Source organism: Mus caroli, chromosome 9 (genome assembly GCF_900094665.2).
Source record: "Mus caroli chromosome 9, CAROLI_EIJ_v1.1, whole genome shotgun sequence".
NCBI classification, from domain to species: Eukaryota; Metazoa; Chordata; class Mammalia; order Rodentia; family Muridae; genus Mus; species Mus caroli.
Genome location: NC_034578.1, coordinates 41,789,185 through 41,801,565, shown reverse-complemented (window position 1 = coordinate 41,801,565; position 12,381 = coordinate 41,789,185). Strand labels below are relative to the sequence as shown.

Below are 12,381 nucleotides of genomic sequence, written 5' to 3'. Positions count from 1 at the left end.
AAAAAAAGAAAAAAAGGAAAGAAAGAAAGAAAAGAAAGGAAAAAAGAGGGGCTGGTGGGATAGCTCATTGGTTAAGAGCACTGACTGCTCTTCCAAAGGTCCCAAGTTCAAGTCCCAGAAACCACATGGTGGCTCACAACCATTTGTGACGAGATTTGCCGCCCTCTTCTGGTGTGTCTGAGGACAACTACAGTGTACTTAGATATAATAGACCTTTTTAAAAAAAAAAAAAAAAGGAAGGAAGGAAGGAAAAAAGACAAAGTGATCTGCCTCACTGGGAGGGTTATTGATGACCAAGATTAAGGTGTAGTAGTTACTAAGCAGTCTGAGAGCTGCACAGTGAGCTCACTTTAGAAACAAGCTATGGTTGCCTCAGTCTCTTGCAGACCTCCAACAACAAGAGGAGGAGACATATGCAGATGCCTGTGATGAGTTCCTGGATCCCATCATGAGCACACTGATGTCTGACCCTGTGGTGCTTCCATCTTCCAGAGTCACTGTGGACAGATCCACCATTGCTAGGCATTTACTCAGGTATGCCCACCCACAGAGCCACCTCAGAACTACATCTGTGTTGGCTTCCTATGTCTGCACTCTGCACAGTGGGTACCCCATACGGTAGACTCATTGGTGGAGCATTTTGATATCACCTGTTTATAACTTTAAAGATTAAGGGAATAGCTCTTACCTCTTCCCTCCTTGAGTAATCTTAGCCAAGCATGATGACAGGAGCTTGGAATTGCACTTGAAGACAGAGGCAGGAGGATTGCCATAACTTTAAAGCTATCATGGTTTATATAGCAAGTTGTAAGCAGCCAGAGCTACATAGTGAGACCCTGTCTCAAAAAACAGAAGAAAATAATTTTATCCACATTGTGAAATATCTCAACATGAAATATGCTCTGACCTGAAATTATTTTAATTGTAAAAATATCAGACTTTACACTCCCTTCAGTTACTATATTTCTATTTTTTGGGGGGTAGTTTGTGTAAGATAAACTCACCAAGCTGAATGCTGTTTGGACAGTCATCCTGCAGATGTCCAGAGAAAAGGCAGGAAGGCAAAGGTAAGTGGAAATTAGTCAGCACCCAAGCAGCCTTCCCTTCACTTTAGAAGAGTATTCTGCAGCCTGAGGAAGGGACACTGCTAACTGGAGTTTCATGCTTGCGGCCCACTACAGCCAACTGTTTGTTTCTTAATGTGTTTGAGCCGCACATGCATACTTAGTGTCTGCAGATGTCCGAAGAAGATGTGGAATCCCCTGCAACTGGAATTATAGATGGTTGTGTCACCATGTGGGTGTTAGGAACCAAACCCAGGTCCCCTACAAGAGCACACATGTCCTCCCAACTGCTGACCCAACTTTGCAGTCCCCAACTTTGTTACTTATTTATCTTTGCGATAGGATCATGCTGTTACACAGGCTGGCCTCAAACTCCACTCAAGCAACCTTACTGCTTCAGCTTCCTAAACAACTTAGGACTACAGTTAAACACCACTACACCCAGCTAGCTACCCTGCCCCCAGTTTTGGGTTTTTTTGTTTTTTGTTTTTGTTTGTTTGTTTGCTTGTTTTTCTTGATTTTTCAAGACAGGGTTTCTCTGTGTAGCCCTGGCTGTCCTGGAATTCACTTTGTAGACCAGGCTGGCCTCAAACTCAGAAATCCACCTGCCTCTGCCTCCCAAGTGCTGGGATTAAAGGCGTGTGCACCACCACTGCCTGGCCCCAGTTTTTTAAAGACAGGATGTCATGTAGCTCAGGCTGTCTTCAAATTCCCTTGGTAGCTGGAGTGACCTTGAAGTCCTGCCCCTCCTGCTGATCAAGCAAGTGCCAGGTTACAGGCAAATGCACCACTGCTTGACTTTACCCCTTACCTCTCTAAAAACAGATAGAGAAGGTGCTGAGAGACATGGTGCCTGTTTACAATATACGTGAGGTGACTGGAATTTAAAAATGAATTTTCTGTTTCATTTGGTATTCTTACACTTTCACTATGATATTGTGCTGAAATGTCAGTGAAAAGCTTGGTGATCGCAGACCTTAGACAGTCTTTGAGTAAGTATATCATGATCTTGTTTTGTTTTGGAATCAGGGTTTCATGTAGCCCAGGCTTGAGCTTTACTCTGTAGCTGAGGAAGACTCGGCTTTTGATCATGCTATCTCCCCCTCCTAAGCACTGAAATCACAGACATGTATCACCATCCCCGGTTGATGTGGTACTGGGGGTCACAACTTAGGGCTATGTGCATGCTAGACAAGCACACTACTGTAAAATATCTTTTATTCACCTAATGAAATTGTCATCTCCGAGGCTTACTGCAGGGGAAAAAAAAAAAAGCTCACCTTTTCTAGCTCTCTGATCTCTGGCTGGCTGACTAGCTCTACTCAGCTGTTCAGGCTCAAAGGCCTCTCCAAGCTGACTGATTCAATCTGGCTTCTCTCAGCTTCTCACTGAATTGCTCTGCTTGGCCTTACTTACTTGGGCAATATGCCCTAATACTCTGGCTCATACTTACTCTCTGACTTCAGCTGCCTCTGCTGACCTGCACTGAACTACATGAATTCATGAACAAACTCAATTCCACTGCACTGCACCGCACTGCACTGACTCCCAACTGACTCCCAACTGACTGACCAAGTTCGGAGATCTGCATGCCTCAGTCTCCTTGGATTAAAGGAGTATCTGTTTCCCAGTTAGATGACACAGGCTTAGAAGGTCTGTGATCTCTTGCCAGAGCAGCCCTGCTGCTGTATTAAAATTCCTCTGCACTCTGAGCTATCTCAGGCAGTCTTGAGTCTTTCTTTGTTGGTTTTGCAACAATTTTTAAATTACATTCAATTATTTATGTGTTCATTTGTTTGGTGTGTGTGTGTGTGTGTGTATACACATGAACGCATGTGTACTCGCAAGTGTGGAGGTAAGGCAACTTGCAGGAATTAGTTCTCCAACTTTGTGGGTCCTGGAGATCAAACTTGGATCTTCAGCCTTGCCAGCAAACATCATTACACATTGAGCCATATTGCTGGTCCCAGCTTTGTGTTTTTGTAGTGCTTGGAATCAGACCTTGTGCATGCTGAGCCAGCACTGTGCTACTGATCTGTACTCTCAGCACTGAACCATAATCTGCATTTACTTGCATAGCAGTCAGCTACTTTAATCAAATGTCTGTTACAAGGCATTTTCTCTTAACAATTTATACTGTTCCAAGACTCTGTCACTAAAATGACAAGTAGTGAACCTTGTTCAGTGATGTTCATCTGCAGCACCAACTGTATGGGAGGTTTACATGGGGGGTTATTAGTGCCTAGGAGTTTGGGCAGTATAACAAAATCCCATTTCAAAAGGGGGAAACCCTACAAATGGTGATTTGTGATAACATAGGTGTCTGTGATTTAGAGAAATCTAAAGGCTGTTAACAAAGATAACATTTAGTTATTTTACTTATACATGTGTTTTGTCTGTATGTATGTAGGTGTACCATGTATGTGCCTAGTGCTCACAGTGGTCAGAAAAAAGACATTGACTCCCCTGTAACTAGAATTACAGATGGTTATGAAACTCCATATAGGTACTAGAAATTGAATCCAGGTTATCAAGAAGAGCATCCAATGCTTTTATGACTGAGCTATTCCCCCCACCACCACCACCTCCCGCTCGCAAAACCACTAGGATCAATATCTGAATGACAGCCGGGAGGTGGTGGCGCATGCCTTTAGTCTCAGCACTTGGGAGGCAGAAGCAGGTGGATCTCTGAGTTCGAGGCCAGCTTGGTCTACAGAGTGAGTTCCAGGACAGCCAAGGCTACCCAGAGAAACATTGTGTAAACACTGAAGAAAAAAAAAAAAAGACAACAGAAATAAAACAAAAACCTGAATACAGTTGAATAAGGTTTATTATGAGGTAGAGACGGTAACTGAAGAAGACTCAAATCGCACCCTTTCCATTTCCTTCTTCCTAACCCAGGAGTCATCTTTGGACTCAGTTACAGTGCATCATGTCTTGGGTCACAGCGCATGTGGGGTGTTCAGATGCTCTGCTCGGCCCTAGGGTCTTAGAACTTTCAGAAGTAACTCACTTTTCATTCTTTTCTTGTCCTAGTGACCAAACAGATCCTTTTAACCGTAGTCCCCTTACCATGGACCAGATCCGGCCCAACACAGAACTGAAAGAAAAAATCCAACGGTGGCTCGCAGAAAGGAAGCAACAAAAGGAGCAGCCTGAATAAATACTGTGAACTGCACATGCGTGCCCGGGCGTGAGCTGGTGCTTGTGCTCGCTCGCGCTCTCTCTCCCCCTCTCTCTCTCCCTCTTTCTCTCTCCCCCTCTCTCTCTCTCTCCCTCTCTCTCCCTCTCTCTCCCTCTCTGGCTCTGAGCCTCTTCTTTTTCTTTTCTGATTTGTTTTGATTTGTTTTGTTGGGGTTTGGTTTGGTTTGTTTTTGTTTTTTATTTTGTTTTATTTCATTCTTTGTTGTTTAAATTAGAAAAATTGTTCTTGTGCAAATTATGATAATTATGATTCTTAAGACCTTGTTGTTTCCCTGGCTTACAGAAAATTCTCTTCCTCACAGCATCTTTATAAATCATCACTAATTTTAGCCTCGGTTTTCCTATTCTCCTTGTTTCTTTTTCTATCCTAAATTATATTAAGTCCAACAACAAAAATGTCCTGCCATTTTTTTCTTTCCCTTCCCAAGTACTGTTCAGACATTTTTTTTTAGTGAGCACTCGTCTATGATGTCAGCTATTTCAGTGACAGTGATAACATCCAAAAATCCTACTGTCCTGTGTATTTACTAGCCCATAAGGTCTGGACTTAAGCACCTGGCCTTACTATAGCTCTGTAATATTACAGAGTAACTTTCCAGATAAATGCAAATACCTTAGTGTGTGTATAGATTTTTTGGCTGGTGGAGATGAGGAAATCTTATACAACTTTTGTATTATTTTGTCACTTAAAGATACGATCACAACAAACACTCCTATGAGGATCTCACCACCAAAAACATAGCTGCACAATCTTTCAATGAGTGACAGTAAAGTGTGGAACTTGCAGTAAAAAGGATAAATGAGAAGCTGATGGGCCCCTTCTCTTTTGTGCTCCAAGGACTAGGCCTAGGTAAAATAGGCAATAAATATTCTATCTACATGAAAATGTCATTTTAGGACACTTAATACAGTATATCTCAGTGTATATGTGTTAAACACAGATACTGTGTCCTTTTTTTATTAGTCTCACTTAATTGAGTGCCACGTTATATCGTGTCTTCCCAGGTAAGATTTGTGTAGTTGGTGGCAGTGTTTTCTCACTTGTTCTAGTCAGGTAAAACCCTAAGACTACAATGTACATAGCTAGTGTTTGGGCTGTGACCTGGCTTCTAAGAGCTGCTTCTTATCTAACCTTAGTTTATCAATTAACAAAGTAGAGATTAAAGCAACAAGCCATTTTAAATACATACTTCTTTCTGGGTAGTTACTAAGTGGTTCTGCCCACTTCTCCCAACTGTTTGCTCTAAGAGGCCCAGTCCTTTGTGAGATGTTTTTATATCAGTATCAGCCCAGAGGTGTAAAGGACAAGAAAATGTGGCCGTGGCTTCTTTTACAGAACATTACTGTTACAAAAGAATACACATATACAAATGCGGTGTGTCAGTATTCCAACACAAGTTGCTATAAGCAGTCCTTTGTGTGTTTTTTGTTGTTGGTGTCAACTGGAAAACTTGTGATTAGAGAGCATCTCACTCTGGCTATTGAAGAATGTACCTGTTGTGAACAGGGAAGCCTCGGGCATATCTATAAATGCCAGAAGGTTAAGACGGTCTCAGTGTGCCCCTGGGCATTTAGCTAGATGTTGACAGGATTTCTTTCCTTCAAATGAACTTCATTTCCTGTATGCAGCATTCTCCTCTCCTCTCCCTCTCTGGGAATGGACTGCATATGAAATAAGCTTCTACTTGCTGCTCTTACTTTCCAGAGTGAATGCGGGAGTATGTTTTTACGCTCTTATTTGAAAATGAGGGAAGACCCAAGTTTCACAAGTGAAAAATGGAGGAAGATGGGTACAAACCCTTGAGAAGACAGCTGTTGCCAGCAGCTTTCTAGAGAATGGGCTCCGTGCTGCCTCCAGTGTCTGTATTCTGCTTCTGAACTGAACCTTCAGATTGTTAGCCTGTTTTGGCAAGCTTGTGTTTTGTTTTGTTTTTTAAGCTCTTCTGATACTTTTCTATGAATGGCCGTGACGCCACGAAGATGCTGAACTCCTTTAATCACAAAAGCACGTGTGTAGCTTAAGGCCACTGTGGTGAGCAAACCAAGTGTCCTCTGTGCCTTCTTTCTTTCTGTGAACTAATTTAAAGACATCCAGAAAAAGAAACTCTAAAGACTCCATCCTGGTACACTGAGAGGCATATGTGCATTGCAAAGGTCAAAGGGTGTCTTGTCTGGAACTCTGCGGCGGCTGTAAATCTGTGAAGACTTCTGACGACGAGTTTTATATGACGGCTTTGCTGGAGTACTAAAGGAAAGTGAAGACTTGAGTTGGCTCACAACTCACCAAGAGGCTAATACTAAACTTGGAAAATTGTTTAGAGTTCAAGCAGTTGTTTGTTTAATATAGCTTTCCGTGGGTGTGTGAAAATTGAGGGACACGTGAGAAGTAGCATAACGGTGCAGGTGAAAGTGCCAGTTGCTGCTCAGTACCACACTCTAAACGCTTCATTACTTTATTTGGTTCTGGTTGCTAAGCAGCCACTGGGCAAAGCCAAAGCCTACTGGGTACTGTGACAAGCCAGACTGATGCTAGAGACAGAAAATGAAGAACAAAACAGCAAAAAAGGTTAAACTGAAATCAAACTCAATAGACAACTGTATTTGAGACATTCCAGGAAAGTTACTTTTTGTCAGACTTGTCTGGGGGGGGGGGGAATGCTCAAAACTTGTATTTAATAAATGAGCACCTGACTTACCACCCTTGTTAGTTCTTCATTACCATACTGAAAGCTAGTGACAGCCTGGTGTGGTGTTTGCCTGGAATTCCCACTACTGGTGACAGAGGATTGAAGGGCAAGGGTACCTAGTGAGTTCAAAGCCAGTCCAGGCATCTCATCAAGACATTTCAAAGGAAAGTCTGGTAGAGCTTGCCTAGCACATACATTGCTAAATCCAATCCCAGTACCACTACCACAAAAGAAAAGGCGAGTGACAGTTTCACAAGTCCTTCTGAAAACATAGTGGGTTTTGCCAGTTTCTCAAAGGCAGGGTGCCAGCAAATGTGTATCACCTGGCTGACCTAACACCTCACTAAAGACCTTCAGAGCAGTGCCTCTCTACTTGTGAGTCACCTAAGACCATCAGAAAACACACGTTTAAAAAAAAAAAAAAAAGAAGAAAACACATTTACAGTTCATAACAGCAGCAACATTACATTATGAAGGAGCAACAAAAAATCATTTCGTGGTTGGGGTCATCATAACATGAGGAACTGTATTAAAGGGTGGCAGCGTTAGGAAGGTTGAGAGCCACTGCTCTAGAGGCACCCTGCGGCTGTCCTCAGGAGAAAGTCTCAGGAGCTTAGTCTCTAATTAGCTCCTTTATGGCTCCACTATCCAACCTAAATAACAGACCTTTTAATACTTTGTCACCATGTCCTTATTCTGTTCCCATGCCTGTGGTGTGTAGGATCTCAGCTTAGGTTAATTTAACCATTACCCCCTGCTACCTAAACTACAGGCAACTGTACAGCCCACAGACCAGTAGGCTCCACCACTGCCCTTCTCTGTGTCCTTCAGACACTCTGAAATGTAGCCTTGCTCACCACTTCCTTTTCACACAGGTGGCATGTGTCAGACTCCTCACGTGGAAACTTTTCTCCCTTCACCCCATTTAAGGAAGAGGTCCCACCATTCCCAAACAATCTTTGCCATCTTTGCTGTCTTCCTGTCCTGGACTCTTTGTCTCCTGAGTTCCACCTTCCTCTTGGGTTGTCTGACTTATATTCTCTTGCTTCCATATTTCTTCATTGCTGCAATCTGGTTTCTAAGGGTTTGAAACCTTTTCTAGTTAATGGCATAGATGTTCACACTCATAATTAGCTGACCTGTCTTACCTCGGCCCAGGCTGACCTGTAACTTCCAATCTTCAGGCTCCTGTATGCTGGTATAACGTGGGTTTCAGGTTATCTTTCCTGCTTTAATTTGACTTCACTATCTAAGGCAGCATGTCTCTCCCTCACTGATTCCTTGATCCCACTTCTAACTTTTCTAACCACCCCATGAATTTTACTTCAGGTTTTTTGTTTTGTTTTTAGAGATGTATTTATTATTATATGTAAGTACACTGCTGCTGTCTTCAGACACACCAGAAGAGGGCATCAGATCTCATCACAGATGGTTGTGAGCCACCATGTGGTTGCTGGAATTTGAACTCCTAACCTCTGGAAGAGCAGTCAGTGCTCATAACGCTGAGCCATCTCTCCAGCCCCTCAGTTTTTCTTCTAAAGATTGGGCTCTTCCAGAACTTGTTCTCCTCATCAAATGTTACTTTCCTACATAGTTTTTGGGTTTTCTGGTTTGTTTTTGTTGTTTTCATTCATAATGTCAAAGTTACCGCCTTTGGAATTTGTATATTTTCTTATACACCAAGAATCTCTACGCCTTCCCAGATCAGCACCACGCTTAACCTTATGTTCCTTTGTGTATTTATCTTGCAACTGATACTCCTTCTATGACTACTTAGGAATCTTGGTCTCTAAGGGGATAATACCCAAAGCATGCTTCCACCAAATTACAAAATGCCTGGCACAGTGCAACACCCTCAACACACATGACTTTCTTCCTCTTGTCCGCACAGCGCCTACTGGCTTGTTTGAAAAACCGGATTGGATCCCAATTCTGATACTGGCTGCGGAGGAAAACGGAATTATAAAAAGTCAATTAAAGAAGTCGGTGAATGGGTGAGTCACATAATGTAACGCCTATGTGGCCCCTTAAAGCTCCTATTTGACCTCAGACCTGCTATGCCTTTAAAGCGAACGTATCGGTCCACAAGCATTTTATGAAGCCCTCCAGCCTCGATTTCCATGTTTTCTGAAAAGCTATAAAACTGCCGCAAGCTAATGTGGCGTTCAAGCCAAGAAAACCAATAACGCATGCGCATTTCCCCCCCACTTCAACGATCTTCCGGACCAACATGAATAGCTGTCCCAAGTAATGCCTGCTCCCTGAGGAATCTCAGTATTCTTCACGTGTTATCGTGCCTCAGTTTTTTTATATCTAGGTTTTTACTTGGAGTGAACAAAGTAAACTGACTAATGAGATGCCACAAACAGGGAATCAATACCTATATGTTTTGAACAGGCACAGAGAGGGGCAGCCTGACCTTGGAAATGGGGGAAGGGGGTCCTGCCGCGGGTCCTTCCGGGGGTGACATTCAGCCGGTGGTTCGGGGAGACGTACCTTCCACCTTAGACCATGGCCAAGTTCATCCGTAACTTCGCGGAGAAGGCACCGTCGATGGTAGCCGGTGAGCGCAGCCCGGGAGAGGCTCGCGAGGGGAGGAAGTGTGCTGCGGCACCAAGGGGCCGTGGGCGTCGGGAGGGCTTCCAGGAGGCCACTGTAAGGCCGCAGCCTCGCCTGGCCTGCCCGCGGCAGCTTAGGGCTCACAAGCTGCAGGACCCTAGCCGCGGCCGGGGAGCGAGTGGGTGGTGTAACTCTGCCCGGCCTCACTCCGCCGCGAACGCCGTGATGCCCCCTTACCGTGCCGGGAGAGTTGGGAAGGGAGGTCGGTAACAGGGGAGAGGTCACACATCAGACCTCATAGCTGGTCTGCGTCTCAGCGAAGTATTTGAAAGCCATCAGAAATTTTAAAGACGGGTGAGAGATCTTTGAAAGTTATGTCTGCTTACCATCCTGGTTAGATCCTAGAGAATTCTGCGTCCGATGAAGGGAATTTGGAACGTAGGGGTGAATATCCCCTCCTCCCCAGTCAGCATAGAAAGCGACGCCTATCAGCAGTCGTCTTCAGAACCTTGGCTTGGCATTCCTGGGGTTGTTTTGTTTGAAAATTCTGATAGGCCGCGGCCTCTCAGATAAACACTGAGTAGTTATAAGCCTGAGCAGTATGTTCAATCGATACAGTTCTCTTCTGAGTAGAAAATTATTGTATTTTTGAAGCAGGAGATTAAGTTTACAATTTCTTCTTTTCTGTATTGTATTAAGTGGTTGAAGGCCCGATTTCCAAATGTTCAAATTTGGTTATGAAATGTGAATTGAAGGTAGAATTTTTTTTCAAAGATTAATTATTTTATTTATGTGAGTACACTAGCTGTTTTCAGACACACCAGAAAAGGGCATTGGATCCCATTACAGATGGTTGTGAGCCACCATGTGGTTGCTGGGAATTGAACTCAGCACCTCTGGAAGAGCAGCCAGTGCTCTTATCCGCTAAGCCATCTCTCCAGCCCTCTGAGGTGGAATTTTAAAAACTTGTAATTTTGAGCTTTCCAACCTGTTTGCATATTTAGTAATTCATTTTTTTCCTCCCCTTCATCACCAGCTAGATAATAGTGAGCTGTTTAAACCCTTAAAGTGTCAGAGTCTATAAATACTGGATTCCTTCCTATGGAACCTGAGGCTGCCAATAGCTGTTTAACAAAGAATTTCCTTAGTAAAATCATTAGGTGATCTGAAGCAATGTACTACAATTTTTACACCAATACAACCAAAAGGCTTTGACATTTGGACTTTGATGGTTTGAGGTGCTATTTTTAGTATTTCATAGAGAATATTTTCCCAGCTGTATGACTTTTGCATCTTTTAGGTAGCTTGTATTCAGAAATTTAAAACTGATTTTATTGATGAAATCCAAAACGAAAGACATTATCAAGGTAAACTTTGGTGAGGAAACAGCATAGAACCTTTCCACTGTTGTAACTGTAAGATAACTTGTTCTCCCAGAAGTACTGAGACCTGAGGGCTCTGACGGAACAGAAGGTTACGTAGATTGTGCTCTGCAGCATAGGCTGGGGCATATTTTTTTTTTTTTAAGATTTATTTATTTATGTATGTGAGTACACTGTAGCTGTCTCCAGACACACCAGAAGAGGACATCAGATCCCATTACGGATGGTTGTGAGCCACCATGTGATTGTGATTGCTGGGAATTGAACTCAGGCCCTTTGGAAGAGCAGCCATCTCTCCAGCCCAGGCTGGTGTATTAAGTGTGAATGTTAAAGTGTTTGATACTGACTACTGACTAGATCTTTCAGTTCCCTAGGGCATGCAGCTAGAGAAGGAAGAAAGAAGTCAGTAATTATTATCATAGTTCCCTCAGAAAGGTGAAAGTCTATTTTTCTGTTTTGTTTTTCTTTCCCCTTAACTAAGCTATAAATTTTACTTATGTTTCACCCGCTTTTCCATTCATATATTTTGAGTCTACGAATCTAGGATATTACCTTAGAACTAGTTTCTTGTGTCTGCAGTCTCCCCTTTCTTATTTATGATCTCTACTTTCATGATTTGGCCACTTGAAGGTGTCTGCCTAGATATTTTGAAGAATGTTCTCCAAACTGGTTATCTTGGGTTTCTCTAATGATTAGCCTGGAATCAGGGATTTTAAGAACAAGAACCACAGGGGCTGGAGAGATGGCTCAGTGGTTAAGAGCACTGACTGCTCTTCCAGAAGTCCTGAGTTCAATTCCCAGCAGTGACATGGTGGCTCACAGTCATCTATAATAGGATCCTATGTGTATTCATAGAAAATAAATCAATCAATCTTTAAAAGAACCGCCAGGCGCACGCCTTTAATCCCAGCACTCGGGAGGCAGAGGCAGGCGGATTTCCGAGTTTGAGGCCAGCCTGATCTACAGAGTGAGTTCCAGGACAGCCAGGGCTACACAGAGAAACCCTGTCTCAAAAAAAAAAAAGAAAGAAAGAAAAGAAAAGAAAAAGAGCAAGAACCACAGAGACAGATGACCCTGATGACATATTAAGAGATCAGTGGTATTCATGCCATCTATTGAGCTGACAAGGTCTTCCACTATAAAACTACTGCTTGCACTTTCTGCACCTGTTTTTATTTTTTGGAGGTGTCATACATTTGTGTAACATTTTATAATCATTTTCATGTGCACACCTCCCTCTCCTGGAATTCTCAGCAAATCCACCTCTTACCTTTATCTCCCACCCCTCAGAAAAGATCATTATAGCGACATACTGGTAGTGACCAGCCTTATGTGTCTACCCCCATTCTTTACAAGCAAGTTACCAGAGCAGAAGGGGTGAGTCTGTTAGAGTGGGGGGTGAGTCCATTTTCTACATATAGTAAGTGGAATTTTGTGAGGAAGATCTGTCTTACTCAATCTCTCTCTCTCCTGTTTTTTTTTTTT

At 43.0% G+C, this 12,381-nt stretch overlaps 2 protein-coding genes across 7 annotated transcripts in view; both read left to right on the top strand.

The window, feature by feature from the left end:
* The window catches only part of Ube4a (ubiquitination factor E4A), a 39,420-nt gene extending 35,065 nt beyond the window's left edge, over nt 1-4,355 (top strand). For 4 of the 5 annotated variants that reach the window (XM_021171814.1, XM_021171813.1, XM_021171812.1 and 1 more), the window contains exons 20-21: nt 377-534; nt 4,101-4,227. In XM_021171814.1, coding sequence (XP_021027473.1) covers nt 377-534; nt 4,101-4,227 — 285 coding nt within the window. Of the gene's footprint in view, nt 1-376; nt 535-4,100 lie in introns of all 5 variants that reach the window. The other variant, XM_021171810.2, reaches the window with a different exon arrangement.
* Nucleotides 4,356-9,391: 5,036 nt separating this feature from the next.
* Nucleotides 9,392-12,381, top strand: part of Atp5mg (ATP synthase membrane subunit g) — a 7,516-nt gene continuing 4,526 nt past the window's right edge. The window contains exon 1 of one of the 2 annotated variants that reach the window (XM_021172335.2): nt 9,392-9,518. In XM_021172335.2, coding sequence (XP_021027994.1) covers nt 9,467-9,518 — 52 coding nt within the window. In that variant the 5' untranslated portion in view covers nt 9,392-9,466. The remainder of the gene's footprint in view (nt 9,519-12,381) is intronic. The other variant, XM_021172337.2, reaches the window with a different exon arrangement.